This window comes from Callithrix jacchus, chromosome 16, assembly GCF_049354715.1.
Source record: "Callithrix jacchus isolate 240 chromosome 16, calJac240_pri, whole genome shotgun sequence".
Taxonomy (NCBI): Eukaryota; Metazoa; Chordata; class Mammalia; order Primates; family Cebidae; genus Callithrix; species Callithrix jacchus.
The window spans coordinates 23,382,953-23,409,160 of NC_133517.1; the positions used below are offsets into that span (position 1 = coordinate 23,382,953).

The 26,208-nt window shown below is 40.0% G+C and overlaps 1 protein-coding gene and 1 pseudogene across 2 annotated transcripts in view; one reads left to right on the forward strand and one right to left on the reverse strand.

Annotated features, from left to right (window-relative positions):
- The window catches only part of CPA6 (carboxypeptidase A6), a 306,670-nt gene that overhangs the window by 76,014 nt on the left and 204,448 nt on the right, over positions 1-26,208 (reverse strand). Inside the window, exons 3-6 of the mRNA XM_002758970.5 lie at positions 17,653-17,777; positions 11,254-11,368; positions 9,231-9,332; positions 6,517-6,618 (exon numbers count right to left, since the gene is read on the reverse strand). Of these exons, the coding sequence (XP_002759016.1) occupies positions 6,517-6,618; positions 9,231-9,332; positions 11,254-11,368; positions 17,653-17,777 (444 nt within the window). The remainder of the gene's footprint in view (positions 1-6,516; positions 6,619-9,230; positions 9,333-11,253; positions 11,369-17,652; positions 17,778-26,208) is intronic.
- The window catches only part of LOC128929913 (nascent polypeptide-associated complex subunit alpha pseudogene), a 62,432-nt pseudogene continuing 43,727 nt past the window's right edge, over positions 7,504-26,208 (forward strand). The window contains exon 1 of the transcript XR_013527875.1: positions 7,504-7,675. The product of XR_013527875.1 is annotated as a nascent polypeptide-associated complex subunit alpha pseudogene (transcript). The remainder of the gene's footprint in view (positions 7,676-26,208) is intronic.

Sequence of the window (26,208 nt, forward strand, 5' to 3'; positions counted from 1 at the left end):
CAAACAGAAAAGTGATGGCTCTACATTTTCCAAACAGAATTAAATGACTATCAATTTAAGAGACTGTAGCCCATAAGTTTTGTGGTATATCTGGCATTTAAAAAATGTCTGTCAACTAGCAACTATCCATATTTGTTGAGATAATGAATTCATTTATGCAATTTTCAAAATAACAAAATAATGAAGTCCAACTTACCAGTCATTTAATGTGGGTGCTTTGCTTCTGTGTCACTGTTTCTGAGCTTTGTGTTTTCAAAATAGACATCCACAGATTAATCCACTAAATTGGAATGGGGGCAGAAGTGGAAGTGGCTCTCAGGGCATGGCATGGGACAGTCATGCTGGCTGAAGAAGAGATGAACTTAATGGAGCCAGAGCCCTCTTGATATTTCCAGTTTTCATGGCAAAGAGAGTGAGGGCCAGTTGATGAGGATTACACAGCAGGGAACAGAGAGCAGAGATGAAATTGACTGTTTCTCTAGACAAGAGATAGCACCTGGTTCCAAAGAGAATGGAAACCAGGGGTATGAAGCCTGGCTATTATTTTTATATATTTGGAGATAAATGTAGGTCCATATGTAATTATAAGAATACAGATAGATACCATATATCCTTTACCTATTTTCCCTATTGTTAATATCTTGCCAAACTGTAGTGTAATATTACCATTAGGGTATGGGCATCGATATGGGCAACATTTCCATCCACACTCACATTCCTCATGTTGCCCTTTTATAGCCACATCCACTTTTCTTCTGACTCCACCCGTTCCCTAACCCTGAGCAGCCACTAATCTGTTCTCTATTTCCATAATTTTGTCATTTCAAGAACAATATATAAATGAAATAATAAAGTAGGCATTTGTTTAAGATTGGCTTTTTAATTCAGCATAATTCTCTGGAGACTCATCCAGGTTGCTGGGTGTATCAGTGATCTGTTCCTTTTAATTGTTTCATAGTTTTCCGTGGTATAGATGTACTACAGTTTGTTTAACCATTTGCCTGTTGATGGATACTTGGGTTGTTTCCAGTTTTTGGCTATTATAAATAAAGCTGCTATAAACGTTTGTGCACAGGTTTTTGAGTGAACATAAGTTTTAATTTCTCTGGGATAAATGCCAGGAGTGCAATTACTGGGTCACATGGTAGTTGCATGCCCAGTTTGAAGAGACTGCCAACTGTTTTCAAGAATAGCTCTACCGTTTTACATTTGCACCTGCAACATATGAGTGCTCTAGTTTCCTGCATCCTCACTGGCATTTGGTGATATAAATCTATCTATCTGATTATCTTTAGCCATTCAGATAGGTGTGCAGTGATAGCTCATTGTGGCTTTAATTTTCTCAATGATATCTTTTTTGCATGTGCTTATTTGCCATCTGTATGTATACACTTTGGTTAAGCGTCTCTTCATGTCTTTTGCCCATTTTCTCATCGGATTGCTTGCTTTTTACTGTCAAGTTTTGAGTTTATATATTCCAAATGAGTCTTTTATTAGATATGTGATTTGCATATCTTTTTTCCCAGTGTGCAGCTTATAATTTTCATCCTCCTAACAGTTTTTCATAGGCAAAAGTTTAAAATTTTGATTCAGTTTGATAATGTACAATGTATCTACTTCTTTTATGGCGCATGTTTTTGGTGTCAAATCAAATAACTCTTTGCCTTGGTTTTAGATCCTCAAGATCTCCTGTGCTTTTCTTCCACTGAAAGTTTTATCATTTTACATTTTATATTTAAATTCATGATCGATTTTGAGTTAATTTTTATATATGGTATGAGACTTAGACTCACATCTTATAAAAAAAAGACTCTTCTTTATTTTTTTTTTTTTGCAATGAATATCCAATTGCTCCAGCACCATTTGTTGAAACGTCTGTTTTTCTACCACTGAATTGCTTTTGCATTTGTGTAAAAAGTCAGTTGGCAATATTTGTGTGGATCTATTTTGGAGTTTCTATTCTGTTCCCTTTATCTATGTCTATCCTTTCATCAATACCACACACACTTAATTATTGAAGGTATATGGTGTATCTCGAAATCAGATAGAATAAATCCTCCCTCCCTTTTTATTACTCTTTTCAAAATAGTTTTGGCTGTCCTACTTCCTTTGCCATTCCATACACTTTTAAGAATAATCTTACCTATAGCTACAAAAAAGTCTTGCTGAAATTTTGATAGGAATTGTGTTAAATCTCTATATCAGTTAGAGCAGAATTGCCATCTTTAGTATTTTGAAATCTTCCAGTCCATGAATGTGGTATGTCTCTTCACTTAGATTTTATTTCACCAGCATTTTGTAGTTTTCAGCATATAAATTCTGTACATTTTGTTAGATTTACACCTAAAAGTATTTAACTTTTTTGAGTAACTGTATATAATCTTGTATTTAAAAAATTCCAGTGTCCATGTGTTAATTGCTATTATGTGTATGGAAATAAAATTGATTTTGTATGTTTATCTTATATCCTGCTGAAAGATTACCCCTCTATTTCTATAAGAGTTTTATCATGGATGTATGGTAAATTTAGTCAAATGCTTTCTCTGCATCGATTGATAAGATTATATAGTTTTTCTCCTTTAGCTTTTAATATAGTGGATTACAATGACTAACTTTTGAGTATTAAACTGGGATTGCATTCCTGAAATAAATGTCACTTAGCCATGGTATACAATCATTTTTCTTGATTGCTGAATTCTTTCCGTTAATACTTTATTTAGGATTTATATATTTATTTTCAAGAAGGACATTGGTCTGAGTTTCTTCTTCTTATGGTGTCCCTGGTTTTGGTATCAGGCTTCATAAAAAGAATTGAAAGTGTTCCAGCCTTTTCTAATTTCTGAAAAGACTGTGTTGAATTGGTGTTAATTCTTCTTTAAACATTTGGTAGAATTCTCCAGTGAAAGCTTCTGGGCCTTGAAATTTCTTTTCTGGGGAATCTAAAAATCAGAAACTAATATTTGTAATAGTTATAGGGATGGATATTCAAATTCTCTACTTTCTAATAGGTAAGTTGTAATAGTTGGTGTTTTTCAATTAATTGGTTCATTTTGTCTACACTGTCAAATTTATCTGGGTAGAATTATTTCCAGTATTCCCTTATTAACCCTTTCTATATCTTCAGAGTTTGTGGTGATATTCTATTTCATTCCTGATATTGGTAATTTGCATCTTCTTCTTCTTTATTTTGTCTCTCATGTTAGAGCTTTGTCAATTTTCTTTTCTTTTTTTTTTTTTTTTGAGACGGAGTTTCGCTCTTGTTACCCAGGCTGGAGTGCAATGGTGTGATCTCGGCTCACTGCAACCTCCGCCTCCTGGATTCAAGCAATTCTCCTGCCTCAGCCCCCCGAGTAGCTGGGACTACAGTCGTGTGCCACCATGCCCAGCTAAGTTTTTTGTATTTTAAGTATAGGCAGGGTTTCACCATGTTGACCAGGATTGTCTCAATCTCTTGACCTCGTGATCCACCTGCCTTGGCCTCTCAAAGTGCTGGGATTATAGGCATGAGCCACCATGCCTGGCCTCAATTTTATCTTTTAAGAGGATGAGGCCAGGTACATGGCTCATGCCTATAATCCCAGCACTTTGGGAGGCAGAGGTGGGAATTGAGCCTAGGAGTTTGTGATAAGCTTGGGCAACATAGGGAGATGCTGTCTCTACAAAAAATAACTTAAAACAATTAGCCTGAAGTGGTGGCACACAATTATGGTCCCAACTAATCTGGAGGCTGCAGTGAGAAGATTTCTCGGGCCTGGAAAATCAAAGCAGTAGTGAGCCACGATCAAGCTACTGTACTCCAGCCAGCTTTTTGTTTTGTTGATTTTCTCTAATAACTTTGTTTTCAATTTCATCGATGTCTGTTCTTATTTATATTGTTTCCTTCCTTCTGCATGCTTTGGATTTATTTTCTATTTTTCTAGGTCCATGAAGGAAGAGCTTATTGTTTTGAGACTTTTCATCTTTTCTAAGGAATACCTTGAGTGCTATACATTTCCCTCTCAGCACTGTTTTAGTTACGCCCCACACATTTTGATATGTTGTGTTTTCATTTTTATCCAGTCCAAGGTATTTTCAAAGCCTCTCTTGAGACTTTATTTTTGACCCATGGATCATTTAGAAATGTGTTTAATTTCCAAGTGTTTGGAGATTTTCCTGTTACTGTTCTGAAATCAATTAGTAGTTTGATTTCATTGTGGATACAGAACACACCTTATGATTTCAATTATTTTGCACTTGTTGAGGTCTATGTTTTTGAAGAGGATATGGTATATTTTAGCATATGTTCCAAAGGTACTTGAAAAGAATGTATATTCTGCTGTTGTTAGGTACAGTCTGTTAGTTCCTGTTGGTTGAGAGCATTGTTGAGTTCCTTTATACCCTTGCTGATTTTTTTTTATTTCTATTTCTCTGTTTGTTTATTTTTGAGATGGAGTCTCACTCTGTTGCCCAGGCTGGAGTATAGTGGCATGATCTCTGCTCACTGCCACCTCTGTCCGCTAGGTTCAAGCAATTCTTCTGCCTCAGCTTCCTGAGTAGCTGGAACTACAGGTGTGTGCCATCATGCCTGGCTAGTTTTAGTAGAGACAGGGTTTCACCGTGTTGGGCAGGGTGGTCTTGAACTCCTGACTTCAAGTGACCCCACCCACCTCGGCCTCCCAGAGTCTTTTTGTTTATTGAGAGAGGGTCTCATTCTGTTGCCCAGGCTGGAGTGCAGTGGCATCATCACAGCTGACTGCAGTTTTGACCTCCTGAGTTCAATAGATCCTCCCTCCTCAGCCTCTGGAGTAGCTGGGACTATAGGCATACACCACTACACCCAGCTAATTAAAAAAATCCTTTTTGTAGAGACAGGGTCTCACTATGCTTCCCAGGCTGATCTCAAACTTCTGGGCTCAAGTGATCCTCCTGCCTCCACCTCCCAAAGTGCTGGGATTACAGATGTGAGCTACCACACCTGGCTTGATATTTTTTAATGGTTCCCTTTCCATTATTTATTTAAAAATACCCAATTGCTGATATAATAGTAATAATTGAATTTATTAAGTGTTTATTATACGCCAAACATGCTAAGTCTTTTGCATGTATTATTATTATTATACTATTTTTACTTTAAGTTCTGGGATACATGTGCTGAACAGGCAGGCTTGTTACATAGGTATACATGTGCCCTGGTGTTTTGCTGCACCTATCAACTCATCATCTAGTTTTAAGTCCTTCCTGCATTAGGTCTTTGCCCTAATGCTCTTCCTCTCCTTTCCCCCCACCCCCAATAGGCCTGGGTGTGTGTTGTTACCCTCTCTGTGTCCATGTCTTCTCATTGTTCAACTCCCACTTGTGAATGAGAACACATGCATTATATTGTTTAATCCTCCCAATAACCCAATGTGTCACATACTATCATCCCCATTTTGCTGAGGCTCAGAAAGGTTAAGTGACCTGACACCAAGGTAACACAGACAGTAAGTGGCACAGGTGACATTACCCTGACATTGACACAGGATTGCCTGACTTCCAGTTATGTGCACATAACACCTATGCAATCTGAAGCTCTGTTGGGATCCTAGAAGGGCTGATAAATTTTCTTCCAGTTCACATTTGCATAAGGAAATATGTGGTTATGGGGGAAATCCCATCAAGGAGTAGCAGGCAGCCTTTAATATGATCCCCAATGATTCCCGCTTCTTAGTATTTGTGCCCTGCATAATTCCTTCCTCTTTCATTACCAGTGTTAGTGGTTGGTTTTCTAAGTTTCCCACTCCTCAGCTCCCAAAACTAAAAGTGAAGGTTAAAAAAAAATAAAAGGTATTACATTCTTGACAATGAATAGAAAAGTATCAGAACATATGAAAGTGTTGGTACAAAAGGCTGGCCCACTCTTGGGATAGGGGCCCACTCAGCACAGAAGCTCAGAGGGCTTGTGACTCAAATGAAACATTCAGAAAATGAGAAATTGCTATGAATCATCAATGATTAGGGTTACTGAAAAATAACTGAAACTAAGAATGTTAAATCCACAGATGCTAAAGGTCTTCTGGTATCTAAATTACACACCTACAGCAAGAGGGCACAAGCAATCTCTTGTTCATCTCTTTATTGTTAGAGCATATGTGAAATGATTTTGAGGGGGAAGTCAAGTAGTGTAGAACTTTCTGAGCTGGATATCTTGTAGGAAATTATTTTGGAACACCACAGATTGGGTTTCTGTTGTGCCATATATCCACTGCTAGGTTTGTTCCTAATTTGTCACAAATTCAAAAATGCTCTGAACTTCAGGTTCTTTCTTTGTAATGAGAGCTGCCAGTTCCCACTTCCAAGGGCACAGGTGAGGATAAGCTGAGGCAGGGTTACAAGAGATCTTCATAAACATGAAAGCAGCCCATGGAATCAAGGTGTTACTGTTATTCAGTTAGGTATCATTGGTTTCAAATTCCCACTTTGTTTTTCAAGCAGAATGAATAAAAACACAGGGAAGCACTGACTAGCTGAAATGGACATTGTATAAACGGTTTAACTTACTTCTTTTACAAACCACTGACAAAAGGCAGGACCGATCCATTCTCTTGCATGAATACCACAGTCTATCCAAACAGCTCTTTTGAGTCGTGATCGTCTGCCCAGCTGAAAACAAGAGCATTCATAGTAACCAACACAGGCTTTTAGATTCACTGACCAGTATAATTTAATAAGGCTTCAGCATAATTCTTCACTATAGTGTGGTTCATTCGATAATGCATAAAAAGAATAAAGGGAGTTCCTACTATTTCAAAAGTCCAGGCTTGTTTATGCAGAAACAATACATTTACTGCCCCTAATTATAATCAAAGAACTAGAAAGTACAAAAGGAGAAGGAAAATCCCTAAACTAGGTTGCTTCTTTATTTTTAAGAATTTTATTTTCATTAATTAATTAATTTTTAAGAGATGACTTCTTGCTCTGTTACCAAGGCTGGTCTTGAACTCCTGGTCTCTTGCAATCTTCCTGCCTCAGCCTGCTTCTTCCTTGTAATATAGTATGTGACTGTTAAGTAAAAAGCTGAGTCCTCTGTCACCCCTTTCTCTCTCTATCCCAAGAAATATTTCTTAAAGAATAGCTATATTTTATAGGTGGATAAAGTCAAATTTTATTATACCACAAAATGAAAACATAAAACAACTTGATTTGTAGAATCAAGTGACAGATTTTTCTATACAATCCTACTATATCAATATTACTTATAACCTGGTTGCTAACTGAGAAATCAATAGGAGCTCCTGACATTATAATCATAGGGGATCTAGTTTTCATTCATTCATTAATTCACTCCATGAATATTTCAGGAAATCCTTGTTAATGTCAGACATTGTGCCCAGCACTGGAGGTTTGAATATGAAAAGACAAGGAAATAGTGGGGAGGGAAAACATGTAAGCAATCAATCAACCATTATGATGTGAATATCTGTAAGTTACCGTGGAAACATTAGAGTGTTATGTAGAATTTTCCTAAGTAATAAAATATAGCTTCTCAGAAGAGGAGCTCTTGAGTACTTCAGCAAGACAACGCTTGTCTGGCAGACAAGTTGGAGGAAGGCATCTCAAGCCTGGAAGACAATCTGAGGACACCAAATTGGAGGAACTGTGCCTGCAGTTTGAGGAAGGAAAAGCAGATGAACCTCAACGTGGAGTCCCTGGATACTAAGTAAAAGAGATGAGGCTTCCTCTTGTATTCTATGGGGGGGGGGGGGGCTCTCTGTGTGTGTGTGTGTGTGTGTGTGTGTGTGTGTGTTGTGTAAATGCTCATATTTGAGGGGTCACATTGACAACAGTGTATAGGATGGATTAGAGCATGAGAGGGTCAAGAATGGGGGCTTGAAGGAAGCTCAGCACTGAGGCCACTACTGCAATAGTCGAGGGAGAACAGATACAGAGAGCAGTTCGGGTAACAGCTATGAGGACAAGAGCAGCGACTGGGGTAGATCTGAAATATTCGGAAGACAAGATGGTCAGCTTTTGGTGGTAATTTAAAGTGAATGATTAAAGGAGAGGAACTTAAGATGATGCCCCATGTTTCTGAGTTGGGAGGGAGAGGCATACCATTCTGAATCTGAGGTGCTTTTCTGAATATCAAGAGAAGAGTGTCAAGTAGGCAATGGTGGGTGAATTTAAGGTTCCAGAGGGTAGACTGCAATGGATACAGAGGTCTGGGATGATTGTTGAAATTATGGGCTAGATGTGGCTATCTAGAGAGTGTTTGAGGCATGAAAGTAGGGCTGAGGATAGAGTCTCAGAAATTACCTGAACCTAAGGAAAGGATAAGGGGAGAGGAGCCAGTGAATGAGACCCAGATGGTCAGAGAGACAGGAGGAGAATCAACTAGGGTGGTTGCTGGCCTTGGAAAGAAGTTTTAGAAGAATTGTGGGGGCAAAGGCTGGGGAGTCAAAGTCTAAATGGTAGGAGAGGAAGTAGAGGTGATGACCAGAGGTAAGTCTTTTTAGAAGTTTGGCTGAGAAAGAATGAAGAGCTATAAGTCAATAGACAGAAGAGAATGCAGGGTCAAGAGATGACTGGGAATAATGCATAGCTTCTGTATTAGTCAGTTCTCACATTGCTATAAAGAACTACCTGAAACTGGGTAGTTATAAAGAAGAGGTTTAATTGGCTCACTGTTCTATAGGCAGTACAGGAAGCATGGCTGAGGAGGCCTCAGGAAACATACAGAGAGGCGGAAGGCAGAGAGGAAGGAGGCACATCTCACATGGCGGAGCAGGAGGGAGAGAATGAAGGGGAAAGTGCTACACACTTTTAAACAACCAGATCTCACAAGAACTCACTCATTATCACAAGAACAGCAAGGGGGAAATCTGCCCTCACGATTCAGTCACCTCCCCCCAGATCCTCCCACAACATTAGATATTACAATTTGACATGAGATTTGGGTTGGGGACACAGAGCCAAACCATATCAGCCTCTTACACATTTATATAGTTTTGCACTGGTTCATCTTAAGCACCACCAGTTCACAAATACTTCACATCAATAACTGAAAATGTTAGCAACAGTATTCTCTGGAATATTCAATGGCAAAAATGAAATATGGCTCAGAAACCTAAGGGAAAAGATTTCTGAGATCAGATGATGTTAAATATGAGATTCTATAAAAAATCATTTTATTTATTTTCCCCCATAAGTGAAAGTTGAAAAAGATGACTATTTGGTAAACATTATATATTTACATAACAATTGCTTATTTTTACCTTTAAAATAAAAAGAGATCTTCCCTCATATGATTTTCCGATAGAGAACATGTGAATGAGGCCTGAGTGAGTTCTGTTCAGATGATGCATCCAACTTTGAATCTAAGAGCAAATAAATAAAAACCCTGTCAGACTCTCTCACAATAATGGAGCTTTTAGAGAACAAAAGGAAACAAAAAGACAACAGTAGGTCTCAGAATTCAAGGAGTGTACATGGAATACAGAATTGAACAAAAATGCACTTTCTGTTTTTAATTTTCTTTGGGATACTTTTATAAAATTACATTTAATTTTCTGCCTTTACAGATAGTAGCTTATGTCTTTGTATTGTTCTTCATTAAAGCATGTCTTCTATTATCATATATCAGTATACTGATAACAGATTTTTATAAAAAACTGATGTGTTCTGGTTTCTTTTTGAAAATCAGAATTTATTTATATTTTCCACAAGTTTTTAAGAGGTAAAGAAATAAATCAACTTTAGGAAAGCTGTCCAAACTACTTGAAAGTGTTTCTTAAAGTCCCATACATTACAATTTGCCACTGAACAGAAGATGCTAAAAAAATGGCATATCTATTGTATTTAAAGGTTTTTTTACTGAGCATACATCAGAGGACATACTCTGAATAATTTCTCCAGTGATAGTGATACATTTGCATTGATCCATTCATATGCACTTATCTGTCATCAGGAAAAGATACATTTGAATGAATAAGGTGCTTCATTCCTGACTTAAAAGCTCTATGAGGAGTAAAGAAATAACATAAAAGTGTCCTAGCATTTTATGGTATAAAAGGATCAGTGCTGAAAAAAACAGCTAAATGTATTCAGAAAAGTACATATATATTATTTTCTTTCTATTCATAGTTAAACTAATCAGAAGGGTGTGTGTGTGTGTGTGTGTGTGTGTGTGTATAGACACATACATTATGCATATATCTTACATTTGTAAAATTTGACTTTTTTCTAGTGCATGTTAACAGTACTTCTGTGTGCAAAGTTATCTAAAACCTTTCTATTGCTTCTAATTTTAAGCTTCCAAAACATGTTGAGACATGAAATATGTCGAAATAATTTCGAAAGGAGAGTTTTCATCAAAAGAACCAAAAACAGTCTTACGAATCTTATTTATTTTATGTCTAGCATTCTTTCATTTAATTCAGGGGAAACATGAAAAATATATGACTCATTCATTTATTCCTCTGTCAACAACTATGTATTTGGAGGTGTCTATTTGCCTGCTACTGGGGTTACAGTGGTGAATAAGAAAGAAATGGCCTGCCCTCATGGAACGTGTAGCTTATTAGGGGAGAATGGCATTAATCAAATAATCACATAATTACATAATTGGAAACTGTGACAGGTGCCACGTCCCTGTGCTATAGGGGCATGTAATTCATGAGGTGTTGGTGGAGGAGGGGAGACTCTCCAGTCTCCAGTCTGGGAGAATAGGAACAGCTACCTTTTTGCTTAAGCTGAGAGTTGCAGAACAACAAGCTGTCCAGGTAAAGGATGCGGCAGTGAGGATGAGGTGGCTGTCAGTTCTCCAGGTAGGATGAAAAAGCGTGGTCAAAGGTGCAGAGGTGCCACAAATGGGGCTTTGCCTTTGAGAGATCTCAGCTTTGCAGAGGGTGCAAGTGAGGTCCACTCTACTCATCATTTCCTCAAACTCTGGCTAGTTCTACATTTCTTAGTTTCTTAGCGAAGGCCATTATAACTATAATTATAGCAACATTTCCTCACTCTTCCATTGCACTTCCTATGTCCTTTGTAAAAATGATCTGGGTAAAGCAAGGGTAATTAGAATTATTTTGGTGCTTCTTATATACCATCAAAGGTTTAATAGAAGAGATAAGGTACCGTAGCCATGTAAAAGCCACGCGTTCTTCACATAGTCCCTTCTCTGTCTTTATGCTTCTCCCCCAGAAGCATAAATCATATCATTTTGTCCCTTAGGCCTAAATGATAAAGATGCCTTTGTAAAAAAAAAAAAAATCAGGAAAAGCTCTTTTGATTACATACTTCTTCTAAGGAGTGATAAACTTCATAATTATATCCAGAGAGGGATCTTCGGTTTCTCTGGGTTTGTGAGTGGCTTCCCTTCTCCAGTGTTTTCTGAAGATCTTCTATGAGAACCCTGATTTGGAATGACAGAAATGATGAAAAGTAAATTGAGATATTGTAAAAATCTGGCAACATCCAAAGAAAATCATATGCATCTATGTAAAGAAAGACTGTGACAATCAATATTTCTAAAAATACCAAATGTTGGGGAATGTTATTTTGCAGGAAATGAAAGCTGTTAAATCAGTGGTGTAATGAATTTAAAGTGTGAAATTATAGGCAGATATCCTCAAGTGATGTAATAGTAACGACAGCTACTATTGATTTGCAGCTGCAACGACTGAATGATGGCTATGAGCACTTAGATTTATTGAGTGCCATTTACCAGCAGCCAGGCACTGTGCTATGTATTTTATGTACATGATCTTAGTTACTAGCCCTATGGTCTATGTGGTAGATTCTCTTGTTATTGATATTTTTTTTTTAATGGGGAAATTGAGTCTCAAAAGGGTTAAGAACTTGCCAATGTTACTCTTCTGGTTAGTGCCGAGCCAGAATTTGAACTTGGAAGGTGAACCCAAATTCCAATCTCGAGTTTCCAAGTTCAGGGTGACTTCATAAAAACCGAGCCTAGGCTACTCTTCCACGCCCTTGCCACCTTCTCTTTCCTGCTCCTTCTTCTGAGCATATCTCTTCCATCACTGAGAGACTGTGCTCACATTACTACCCAGCACACCTGACCTAAGACACAGAGAAAAGGGAAAGGAGAAAAGAAGCTACAGTCCTCAACTGGAAAATGAAGAAATAGCCAGAGTTGGAAAAAGCGATTTTACTGCCTGCCAGTATCAAGAACGTCAAGAGAAGAGAAGCTCAGCCAATTACAGAGAATGTATTTGGAAATTAAAGGCTGAGGCCAGGGTGGGGGATTCCAGGCTTTGTGGAACCAGCTCCAGGCAGAGTCATTAGTGTTCTTGATGTGACATCTGAGTTAGATAAATACAGGCCTGTCTTCTCAATACTCACCAGCCTCCACTAACTAGAGTTCCACACAGTATCAAAGCACTTCAGTCATTTGCATTACTTAAATATGCTAGAGAACCCCCTAATAATATTCCTGGGCTTGGCAGGTGGCTAAAAAGCTTTGCTTTCATATTTTATTTTCCAAAAGAACCTATTGTTTAATGGTTTAAGTGCTATTAAAAGAACATATAATAGCCTCTTTAAATAACTATCAAGGCTGAAAGTTAAAGCCTTGAATATTAATATTTAAAAATTAATTAAAAAATTATCTTGAATCACCTAAATCAACATTTTCTGTTCTATGTAGAAAGTAGATTGACATGGGTCATCCTGGGTTTAGGACATTCTTTTTCATTTACTCATTTGTTATTTACTCAGCACCTGCTATGACGAAGCACTTAGGAATTGATCACTGGCTTATTGCTCTTTTTGTTTCAATTTTTGATTCTAAAACTGAAAACACTTTAGAAATCAAGGTAAGGTGAGATGGTTCAAAGCTTGGTTAAGTCCCCAACGGCTGCTTGCAGTGGCTGAAAATGTGAGTGGCAGGTTGTTGTTAGTCTGAACACCATCAGTATCAGTGCTTTCTTCATTACCCTCAAAGTAAGAAGTTACAGATGATTAGGTTTGTATAGGCTAAAGAATTTTACAATATTGCTAAGGTAAGTCTTGGGCCAAATGAACCTCCATGTCAATGTTCTAATGTTCTTGTGTTAGGAGAGAATCTGGGATGGTCAAGAGGGATGTAAGCTTGATTAGGGCTGTAGTAGTTAAACATTGTCGGTGTATTCCAATACTGCAGGGAACCTTCAGGTATGTTTCCCTCACCAAAATCATCTATTATTTCTCCTGGCTACTTTTTTCAATCCCAAGAAACTAAGGAAGAAAAATGTAGCCAGATTTGCCAAGGCCAGAAATTTATACCAGGATCTCCTGAATGTCCAGTTGTTAAAGTCTGTGATACTTTGTATGGCAGCCCCAGCAAACTAACCAAGGTCTCTGTTCAGTAACTTACATCGCACCCAAATGCAGGACCTAGGAGATCAACCTTAAATTAAATTAAATTAAAAAATAATTATGAGATTGGAGGTCCAGTCTCATTTTCCTTGTTAAGTAGTTGACTAGAAACTAGCATACAGATGACAAGGCAATGAAATGGAGTCTCAGAATGGTCTTTGTAAACTATTGTATTATCTTAGTTCCTCACAGCTGGTGATGATTCCTATCCCAGTTGTGTATATTCCTGTAATGGTGACTAGAACTATTATAAAGTTTCTGAGTGATACCATTACTCAGTACAAAACCACCTCCCCAAAGTTTTCTGGGTGGAGAGGGCCTTTCAAAAAACAGAAATTTCTTTTTTTGGTGAAATTAATGTATGTATGCATGTACATATGCATGCATGCACATATGTATGTATGTATGCATGCATGTATTTATGTATGTGCATATGTACGCATGCATGCATGTACATACATATGCATGCACACATGTATGTATGCATGTACACATGTATGCATGTATTTGGAATCTTGGTCTGTTACCTAGGCTGGAGGGCAGTAGAGTGAACTTGGCTTACTGCAACTCTGCCTCCCAAGTTCAAGCGATTCTCATGTCTCAGCATCCCAAGTAGCTGGGATTATAGCTGTACCCCACCTTACCTGGCTAATTTTTGTATTTTCAGTAGAGATGGGGTTTCACCATGTTGGCCAAGCTGGTCTAGACCTCCTGACCTTAGGTGATCCGCCTGCCTTGGCCTCCCAAAGTGCTACGATTACAGAAATTTCAGTTTTTTTTGCAGGTATTTACTTTATAGAATGACCAAAATTTTTTAAGGTAGAATGAATCCTTTCATAGAGGGGGATTGATCACCTAGGGGCCAGACACATGGGGTCACATTATCTCCACTTTAAAAACCACTGTAACTATACATTATGTATTCTTACGCAGAGTAAATGACAATCTTTTGAAAATACCCCAGGCTACAATACTAAAAGTCAATTAAAATGATCTCTATCTACTGGGCCCATGGAATTTGACTCATATGTTATTATCTTGGGACCAACAAAATGAATAATTCTAAATGACTGTTCTCCATGGAGGCAACTGGTTTAAAACATTCATTTTTTAGACTTTATTCTCTGTGACATAAAGTGTGATATTTTATTCTATATCAGTTCCACATGACCTATATTTAATGGCAAGAAATAGAGACTTGTTAAAGTAACTGATATGTTATTTTCTACTGAATAGTAATCAATGAAGCATGTGAGTGGTTACTGAGCACCAATAGATATAATTGCCACGCTGTTTCCTGTCGGGCATTCAGAGAAATCAGAGTGGGCCTTCGAAGCTACAACAATGACTGAAATGTGTCCAGCATGAACAGTAGTTTTATGCACAGCTGTGATTCTGTTCTAGAAGCACAGACAAAATACCTTTCTGCAAAAAGCATATAGTACTTTAATACAGCTGTAAATATCCTTCTGGCAGGGCAGTCTCTGTGTGGACCAGGGATGTCACTGCCATTTGGTACCCCTTGGCTCAGCCCTCCAGAGAGACTGGACCCTCACCATTGACCCACAGAGCCATCAGCCCACCCAGGCTCTCCTGGACCCCCAAACTGTGTGCCAGATTTGACAGTATAACAACCTGCTAAAAAGTTTGGGTAGTTGGAGTAGTCACTTACACTCTTGCCTCTCAACCCCAAAGTCTTAGGATTCCCAGCAAAGGGTAAGTCACTCCCTCCTTCTCCATCTCATCTCATTAAGTCACCACACTAGACTTCTCTTAGATCTTCCACTGATGCCCCTTCTCTCCTCCACCTGCTTTTCCCCGTGTCTGCTGGAGTCTACCTTCCTTTGTAAATGAACTTCCTACATTCTCCAGTCTCTTCAGGGAACTCTCTTTTCTCATATTTTTTGCCCCATCAGACATTTGACTCTTTAAAGAATACACAGTCTACTGTGGCTTTCTATTCCCAGTCTCCCTCCCCACCTGCCTGCCGTGGGGCAGAAGGAGGAAGGTCAGCATATTCTTCTGTATGCCATGAATCTTCTCTCTTCCAGGGAAAGCTCGTCCTCTAGGCAGCATCATGCCACCTCTTGCTGCTTTCCTCGGACACTTGGCTCTGCTTTGATGTTCCTGCCCCAGAAGTACATTCTCTTCCTTCTCTAATCTTGCCATCAGCCAAGGAGATTCACGATGATTCTCTGGTGATTTAGGCCACCTGTTCTTGACTGAATCAACCCCAAAGATCTCCATGCAACACTCCCCTTCAATCATCTCTGTGGCTACCCTGTGGATCTTGTCATCAGCCATAACCGTTCTACTACCTAGGACTCTGAGCATCCAACTACTCACATTTTGTCAGAACTTCTTTCCTTCTCGTTTGTTGCCCTCAGTAACACTACATTGTTTTCAATACAAAGACTAAATCTTCCCTGATTCTTTCATTTGGTCCCCTCATCCCTCCTAGACACTCCTGCCTTCCAATCCATATTAGACCTAGGGATGAGTACTTGAACTAGTATCTCACTAAGGACCTCAACTTTCTTGACACCTTGATCTTTCCATGGTTCTATCCAACAGAACCTCAGCTCTGTATCAGGGTTACAATCTCTTGTCTCTGCAACAACTACTTCTCTTTGCTCTTACCCCAGTTTTTCTCTTGGTAATACCCTTTAACCCCTCCTTTCTTACTTTCAGTAGATAATTTTGTTTCTTCATTCATCCAGAAATTTAGCCATTGGCTGTAATCTGTTTCTTTGTGTCCACTCTCCTCTGTACAATCTTAAGTAGATCCACCACATTTCTCTCTTCAGTTTTAGAGAATGAGGTAATCTTCCTACTGTTCAGACACTCTTCCTTCTGCATATTCTCTCCGGCATCATCAATGTCTCCCTCCCTACAGGCTCTTCTCTCAGCCTACAAACACACCAAGATTTCCCTCTACACAAACAAATCCCAATTCTCCCAGATAGGCATCAGCTATGCATCTCCCCCCAGTCACATCTCATTCTCTACTACTTTTATTCTTGCTGCTAAGAACAGGAATAGACTCTGCTGATGTGTGTTCTCACCTCCTGTTCATTTCTGTGTCTACTAGTTTGAACATTCGAATCCACCTTTAGAGTCACCAATGTTCTTTCCATTGCCAGATCCAAAGGAAACTGGTTGGTCCTTTTCTTGCTGGATATCACTGCAGCACTTGGTACCCTGGACCCCTCACTTTCTCTAAAGTCTTTATTTCCTTCTTCAACTCCTCTTTCACTTGCTCTTTTCTTTTTTTTTTTGAGACAGGGTCCCACTCTGCTGCTCAGGCTGTAGTGCAGTGGTGCTATCTCAGCTCATTGCAACCTCTGCCTCCTGAGTTGGAGCAATTCTTCTGCCTCAGCCCTCCCAAGTAGCTGAGATTATAGGTGCACACCACCACACCTGGCTAATTTTTGTTAGAGACAGGTTTCATCATGTTGGTCAGACTGGTCTCAAACTCCTGACCTCAGGTAGTCCACCCGCCTCAACTTCCCAAAGTCTGGGATTACAAGTGTGAGCCACCATACCCTGCCCCATCTATTTACTGCTCTAACTGTTTTTTTAAACCAATCCTCAAAATATCTAAATCGGTTCAAGTTTGTCTACTCAGTTACCCAAGGTAGAAAACTTGGAGTCATTCTTTCACTTCTTCCTTTCCTACTTACCAACCAACAGGAGGAGAGTCTGTTCTGAAATATTTTTCGAATGCTCTCATGATCCTACTACTCTGGACCTAACTCAGAGTCTCACTCCCTCTTCCCTGGACTCGTGTCTCCTAGTCCCTCCACCCTACCCCGCCACATGCAGCTCCTTTGCAGTGGGGCAGCACCATCCACAAGATAAGGTCTGAGCTCCTGCCCCTGCATGTAAGACTTCCCACAATCTGAAGTCCCTGTTTCTCCAGCATCATTTCTTTCTGATCTCTGAGTTGCACTTCAGACACTAACCACTCTGCCTCAAATTCTGCTTCTTTCTTTGCTTGTGTGATCCTCTCTGCCTCCGTCTGGCTGGCACAGCTCCTGCAGAAAGCCTTTTCCACTCCTGCCTTCTCATCCACCCTCTAGGCACTGTTACCACTGAGTGGTAACAGTGAAATATTGAAATGAAAGGTCCACATGGTTGCTCCCATCCCCCATTGGACTAATAAGCTCTTCAAGGTGAACATATTCATATTGGTTTTCCCCATATGAAAAACTGTTCCCAAACACTGTTGTAAGTGCTTGATAAATAACCTAAATACAACTACCATTTGGTTCAGTTTAGTACAAATACATTTTATAGCAAGTGAAAAGGAATGCTTACTTGTACTGGATGCTGGCTTCTTGTAAGAAGGCTAACAGGGCCCGGGAACCACTTTGGGGGATATGGACATCAGTAACTGTTCCCTCTGATACATAGGAGATACTGCTGGGCTGCCACACGTCCACCTGTAGTGCAGGAACCAACCTGTAATTCATGTGCAACGTAGGTGGGGAAAAATCTGTGTCACGATGTCAAACACATTCCTTTGTTTGCATAGAGTAACACCAAACATATTCTGGACTAAGACTTAATGCATACATCATCAGGGTAAAACTCCTATTTGATCCTGAATTTGAGTTTCCAAATTATATCATATCCATGTAGAATTTGATCATGATTTGCAAGTAATAGTTTTAAGACCAATATATTAAAGCTGCAAGGTAAAAATGAGATGAAATAGTTTACATATAATTTTGATATTGTTTTAACATTGTTTGTCATGCAGATACTTGAATAACTGTAAGAAAAAAAGGATATAAATCACGCTTCATCCTGCCACACAAGCCAACTGTGGTAGCTGGGCAGTGTTTGGTAATTTTAGATGGAACATTCTCTAATTCCTGGTCTTTTTTTTTTTTTTTTTTTGAGATGGAGTCTCTCTGTCACCCAGGCTGAAGTGCAGTGGCATGATCTCAGTACCCTGCAATCTCCACCTCTGGGGTTCAGTGATTCTCCTGTCTCAGCTTCCCTAGTAGCTGGGATTACAGGTGCACACCACCAGGTCCAGTTATTATTATTATTATTTTTTAAGAAAAGCAGGGTTTCACCATGTTGGCCAGGCTGGTCTCAAACTCCTGACCTCAAGTGATCTGCCCTCCTTGGCCTCCTGAAGTGCTGGGATTACAGGCGTGAGCCACCACGCTCCACCTAAATGGAACATTCTCTAGGTGCCTGCTGTTTCCCCAACACATGCCTTTCTCCAATTCTTACTCAGCCTTCACTTGTCAATAGAAACATCCCTTTTCTTTTTTTTTATTATTATTTTTTATTACATTTTAGGTTTTGGGGTACATGTGCAGAACATGCAAGATAGTTGCATAGGTACACACGTGGCAGTGTGATTTGCTGCCTTCCTCCCCTTCACCCACATCTGGCATTTCTCCCCATGCTATCCCTCCCCAGCTCCCCCACCCGCTGTCCCTCCCCTATTCCCCCCAATAGACCCCAGTGTGTAGTGCTCCCCTCCCTGTGTCCATGTGTTCTCATTGTTCATCACCTGCCTATGAGTGAGAACATGCCGTATTTCATTTTCTGTTCTTGTGTCAGTTTGCTGAGAATGATGTTCTCCAGACTCATCCATGTCCCTACAAAGGACACAAACTCATCGTTTTTGATTGCTGCATAATATTCCTTGGTGTATATGTGCCACATTTTCCCTTTTCAAGGAAGACTTGGCTGCTAGGGTAGATCTCCTTGTCATAGTTCAGAGAGTACCTGTTGCTTTTTTCGTGATGTAACTTCCTCTTGCCAGAATGTAAGCTCCGGGAAGGCGAAGGGTTTGCCCATTTGGTTACCACCCATCCTGGAACAGTTCCTTGTGTAGATTAGCCACTCACTATTTGTTGCATGAGTGTCGACCTCCCCCTATTTAGTAATTCACTACATGTTCAGTATTTTGCAGGAAAGCAGAAGCCACATCTGTTTCCTTACTATAGTCTCCCCAGTGTCTTAGCCAGTGCTCCGTACGTGGTAGGAGCCTGGCCTTCATCAAAGGCATGATGGAATGCAGATGGGAGGGAGGAGAGCCCTATCTCTGCAGGAGCTTGGAGCATCATTTCTAATTAGGCACAGTTTGTCTTCACAGTCCTGCCTCTGTCTACCCATGACTGTTCTGGGCCTCGCTCTTCCTGCATCTCCAGCCTTGGAGGATGCTGCAGGGTCTTGATCTCTGCTAAGCCCTTATCTGATAAAGTTTACTTACTTTATCTTCACTTAAGTGTCAGTGCCTGCTTTCTGTTAGGAACTCTAGAAGACCAAAAATACTTTGTGACTCAGGGAAATAAACCTCTAATGACATAATTTAATCTAGAACAGGGTAGAGAGGCTTTTATTTTGGGGACAAAGAGTACCTGTTTTCTTTCATGCAGCTGACTCCTCCACTCACTCACAAGGGCAAATCTGACTCAGCTAACATGCCAGTCCAACAATCAGCGCACAGCAGAAGTGTGAGGCTGGAAGGGATGCTGAGAGGTCATTTAATCCATCTGTCAGCCCTTGGGCAAGGACACATCTAGGACGGTACCAAATTGTCCCCAGTGGGCGTGTCTAAACCACATTTTTTAAGTCTCCAATTAGAGGAGAGTCAACAATATCCTAATTGAACTCATTCATATTTAACAAGATTTTCAGGCATGTTTCTTAATCCCTTCTATTGCAGTTTCTTTCTTTGTGTGTGTGTGTGTGTGTGTTTGTGTGTGTGTGTGTTCTGCTCTTCAGCGAGGAACAGCTGGTTTCTTGCCTTTATACGATAAAGTATGTTGGTATCTTTCACTTTTCTTTTTATGTTAGATTTTCTAATCCTTTAGAAGATAGAATCTTTGGGACTTGCCTCTAAACCCATTACAGAGACAGATTTTTGATATTAAGGATAATAGTTTGCTGCCACCCCTTAATGCCAGTGGAGAGGAGGAAATTGTACTGTATTCAGAAGACAGAGAGGCACAGGTAGCTAAAATAATATGAATTACCATTCTAGAGATGAGTCTGAAAGGGCTATTTTCTGGAGTACATGCTGAAATAAGAATCCTCATCCCATAGAAAAGCACAGCTTCTCCACAGGAAAGTTCCATGAAACGTGCCCTATAGCAAGGTTTGGAGAAAGCTTCCTGGGAAACTCACATGTCCTCAGAAAGCTGTTGGCCTAATGGGCAACTGATAAAAAAGAATTTGCAAAATCAGGAATTCTATTTTGTTGTGATATTAGGAAAGTAAAGGAAATGAATTATTAGTTTTTCTCCAGTTATATTTTAAGGAAAGGGAACTTGAATCAGCAGCATGCATATTTCAGTCAGGGTGGCGGCAGGCACATGCCAAATAAGACACACGGAACAACTATCATCTGGGATTCGTAATGCTTCATCTACTTAATAGAAATTTCTAATCTTTGAGGAGGAATTAATTGTAGATACATTTAATGAAGGAGAAGAACCAAGTTCATATAGGCTAAGTCACTTTCCCAAGGTTACACAGGTACAAAATGACTGATACAGGACATGCTTAACCGGAGTATCCATTATTTACTGACCCGGTACATGTCTTCAGGGTCTTTTGAGAATAAGCTAGAAAAATAAGCATCTTCCAACTTCCTGACCTAGTATTTGGGGAGGCCTGGTTAGTTGGTCTCACATTCTGGTCCTTCTGGTGGGGTCATTTGTCCCATAAGTTAATATGCAGACATTTCAATGTTCTAATAAGCCCCCTGTGTATAGGTTCATTTCCTTAGGACTTGCACATGTGGATGAGGTAACTACTAGTTCTGAACTACAAAACTGTGTGATTCTGGGCTGTAATATAACACAGGTATCAAGAACCTTATCGGGGTGATCCAAGGCTGTTTGCTACCATTACAGATCTTTGCTGCAAGCAGCCACCTGATACTCCACAGGAAAGGATACTCCTTCATAGAGCCTTCTGGCCGAGGAACCTGGTGACTGTTCCGGTGCGTTCCTTTCCTGACATATTACCTGCCACATATATACAGACATGTTTAAGAGGCTGAGGTATTTCAGTGTCCTGCTTATTCTGACAGCCATGGGCTGGAATCCTAGCTCTGGCAGCATTGGCTGTGTGACTTTGGGGAGGTTTTGTTTTTTTTTTAACATTTCTGGGCCTCAGTATCCTCATGTGTACTGTGAAGATAATCTTAAAAACATACCCAACAGGCTTTCTTGGAGGATTAATTGGAATTATAGAAGAAAATAGCAGAGGGTCTGTCACGTAGGAGGAGCTCCAAAGATAATCACAGTTTCTTATTACTGCTATTTGAGAAGCATATGAAAAGAAGGGCTGGATGGAGTAAGGACAGAGTTCAACTTCATATGGTTAAGATGAAGAGCATGGTAAGATCGTATCCCTGTTCAGAGAGCTTAAAACCTAGAGAGAGCTTTAAGGGTGTGAGGGTAGGAAGCAATAACTAAATGGGAAAATCATAAACACTGCAGGAACGTTTCCTAGCACAAAGTCAGATGGCTGAATTTGAAACCCCTATAGTGGTGGTGAATTCCATGGGCCCTGGAGTCTGACTCCCTAGGATCTGATCTAGGCTCCCGTTGAGTATCTGCGTGATTTTGGGCAAATTGCTTAACTTTCTGGGCCTTGCTTTCTTCTTTGGTAAATTAAAGACGATAATCACATCTTCCTTATTGATCAATACGCTAAATTGAAGATGATAATTACATCTTCCTTATCGGTCAATATTTAATAATGTTAGGAGTGATAGTAGCAGGACACAGATAAATTCCTAGGTAGACGGGGACAGGTCCCCAGTGAAACCTGACCCTCATGCCAAAGACAGCGTGAAGCCTACAAACTGAGCTGCCAGTTCTGGGTGGAGTCCATGACCTGAGTGAGAACTTCCTCAATGCCTTTTAGCTAATTAAATGTTGCTTTTGTCAGGCCTGCCCTGGACCAATCAGCATGTAATCCTCTATTCTGAGCCCATAAAAAGCCCAGACTCAACCTCACAGATGGTTACACACTTTCAGGCCCCCTCTCACACAGAAGGCTACCCACTTTGGGTCCCCTCTGGTGTTGAGAGTTTCCTGTGGCTCAATAAAATTTTTCTCTGCCTTGCCCACTCTTCAGTGTCCGTGTACCTCATTCCTCTTGGTTGTGGGACGAGAAGCTGAAACCCATCAAATGACAGGTGCAAAAAGAGCTGTAACACGTGCTCCTGCTCACTGAGCCAGGGGAGTGAAGAAAAACTGCTGGGTGCTACATGCCCCTGCTCACTGAGCTATAGGTGCAGGACTGAACGAGCTGTGACATGGCTCTGTGCTGAGCTGCGGGCGATGGGAGTGAGCAAGCTGTTACACATCCCATTCTCTTTAGCAGGAAAAAGAGAAAGCTGAAATATTTCCTGGTGGCAAAGACCTTGGGATTCCCTGGGCGAGAGCTGTAATACCCTTGGGGCTCCACGGTTGCTGGCCTCTCCCAACTTTTGGGTGCCACTGCATCCCCCTCATCCAGGTGCTGGCGCCCAAGGTGGAAGCCAGTTTCAGCATTCCCAGTCCAGCTGTGGGCTGTGGTGGGTGCAGCAGGTGGGCACAGGAGCCAGGCTGGGGCACAAGCTGAGTGCAACCTGCTGGGCTGAGTGGGTGGAGTGGGCCTGGCAGCCTGAGTGAGACCCTGGGCAGAGGTCACAGCGGCTGTAGAGATTTCTGGCTGATGAAGCAGCACCAAAGGAATCCTATAATACTAGTAGTTATTTTTGTTACTATTATCCTGGAGATTAGAGAGATTATAGAAAATGCAATAATTAGGAGTGTGAATTCTATAGCCAGGCAACCGGGGTTTGAATCCCAGCTCTGCCACTGTGCTGTTTGACTACAGGCAATCTACTTAGTTCTCTGCACTTCAGTTTCCTCATTTATGAAATGGGACAATAAATAGCATATTTTTCATGTATTTGTTAGGCTGAAATGAATGCATACACACAAAGTACTTAAAACAGTCCTGGTCACTTGGAACATTCATTAAATTATAAATGATTCAAAATTAAAAAAAATTTTTTTGCAATGAAAAGTAGTCAAAATTTCACTGAGTACTAATGTTATGGCTCTTTCTTGTTTTTGTGCTGTGCTTACTTATTGGCCTGGATTACCTCTGGGAAGCACCTGCCTATCTTTTAGCCAAGGGCTAATTACACACCTGGTTCAGGTATCACGGGATGGTGCTCTCAGTGTCCTCCAGCAGCTTCAGGGTGAGTCCCATACGTGGATGTGGGAAGATGCATAAGGTGCTCTGTCAACTTGGTAACAGATGGCTGGCCTCCTAGCTGCCCCAAACAGCACAGTAGCAGACTTTCCTGCTCTATATTTATTCTCATTTTTTTGTTGGCTTGGAAAAGGGTTAGGGAGGGTACTTATGTGCCATGTCATAGGATTCTGAGTGAGAAAACTTGATATCAAGTTTGTCTTCAACTAGTATTTGATTTAATTTACATAGTCATAGCAATTCAATATTAGTTCAATATCTGGAAACTGCCTTCTCTTATTTACTCTTAAAATTCTTTTTGGTCTGCAGCCATTTAGCGTTCTTGAATCTTCTTTTAGGATCTTTTGCTATGGATTCTTGGAGAGCTTCTCTGACCTCCAAGTTTAGATCAAGGCATGTTTGTTGTCTGCTTTCATAGAATTTTTTTTTTCTCACAGTCCACAACTTTTAATTATGTCTCATTTGCATCAGTAATTGTTATGAGTTTCCTAGGGCCGCCAAAGCAAACTGCAAAAGATGGATGGCTTAACACAACAGAAATCTATTCTGTCACAGTTCTAGAGTCCAGTCGTCCAAAATCAAGGTGTTGACCAGGCTGTGCTTCCCCAGAGGCTCTAGGGGAGATTTCTTAGTTGCTTCTTCTAGCTTCTGGTGGCTGTAGGCATTCCTTGGCTTATGGCCATATCACTCCAATTTATGCCACCGTCATTGCATTTTCTTCTCTTCTGTATCTTCCCCTCTCCTGTCACTTGTAAGGACCTTTGCCATTGGATTTAGAGCCTAGCTAGGTAGTCCAGGACAACCTCATCTCCAGATTCTTAAGTACATTTGAAAATATTCTTTGCAAATTAGGTCACATTCACAGGTTTTGAATATGGTTAGGACAGAAACATGTCTTTTTTGAGGACATCATTCAACCTGCTACAACTGTCATGTTAATATTTGTTTCCCCCATTATCTCTATGACAGTAGGGACTGACATTTTTTTCTTTAAATATATCCTCTCTCCAAGATTTCTCTAGAGTGTTTCTAGATTCTGAATCCCACTTCCCCTTACCATGGAACTGATAAGGTAATCTACTTGAATTTTGTCCACTCATCCCATTTTTCAACTTACATGACCTTAATTTTGAGTTTTTATTACATTTAGGTGTAATCTTAGGCTATACGGCTTTGTAGGTCACAGTGCTGTATTCTTTTCTGATGACTGTAACAGCCACGGTTGTCATACAGTTTAAGAAATGCTTATTTTTCATTGTATTATTTGTTCTTGCTCTACTTGTGACTTGCCAACATTTCAAATATTAGTGGGTTGCTGACAGTGAAACTTGGCCGAAGATTATGGTCTTCTGTGAACCAAAGACATCTGGTAGGGTGTTGAAATTCTGGGACTAATTTTACTTAGGTCTATCCTTTCTTTCCAACCACAGAAGTAATTTGCAAGTTATCACTTTCCTAAAGCATATCCCCAATAATTCCAACAAAAGATCCTGAAAATTTAGGCAACTAAAGCTCTAGTTGTTTTGTCATTAAAGAAAAATGAAAAATATCAACTAACAGCTAATTAGGCATTGAAACAGTAAAAATCGGTGCGGGCCTACAGTGGAATAACATTAGACCAGTCCAAATGAAGGCATTGCTTAACAATATAAATTTCAATATAATAGAAATTAATGCTACTAACCTGAGTACTAGTCGTAAGGCAAGTATTATTCCTACAGCATTAGCAAAGGTAGAAGTTCTGGTAAAACTCTCTTTTGGTGCCCAAGTTTTCCTCTTAACTCTCTTCAAGGCTGAATGCTGATGGCCATAATGGGATAGCATCTCTCATTTATTAAAACAAAGCACATGTGTTGGAAAAGAAAAAGATTCTTAACATTTCCCTGAACTACTAATTGATACATCACCAATCTGAAATGATTGTTGAAGCCCATCAATCAAAGACTCTCAAGACAGGTCATTATCTTAAGCAAAACATCTCAAACAGAAAGTTAAATATTGCAGGTTCTCACTTATAATTGGGAGCGAAATAATGTGTACACAGAACATAGTGTGAAAAAATAGACATTGGAGACCCGGAAAGGTGGAAGGGTGGTGGGGTGAGAAATGAGAAATTACTTAATGGGTACAATGTACATTATTTGAATAATGGTAACACTGAAAGCCCAAATTTCACCACAATGCAATGTATCCATGTAACAAAATGGTAACTGCACCCCTTAAATTTATGCAGACCTCCCTCCCCTTCCACCTCACCACTCTGCTCAGGACAGTAAAAAAAAAAGTTGGTTTACTAGCTTGTTGCAATGGGAGTGGGGGTTGGGGCGGAAGTGGGGGGGCAACAGAACATGGGAAACGACAGGCAATTTCAGTAAGAGGGACTTAGAAAGGACTTATTGTGGGATTTGAATTTGCATTAGGAGATTTGTGGAGAGTTTAAGGAACTGAGGTTTTTCTGTGGACTGAATGTTGTGACGAAGGAAAGTAATTCTATCGTTTGATATTTTAATAATTTTATCTAGAAGGTGGGAGAAACAAAATGGGTCTATAGCCATAATTGGTAAAGAGGCAGTAGACACTGACATTAGCCAGAAAAGGGGTAGGCTTGGTGATTTTTCTGAA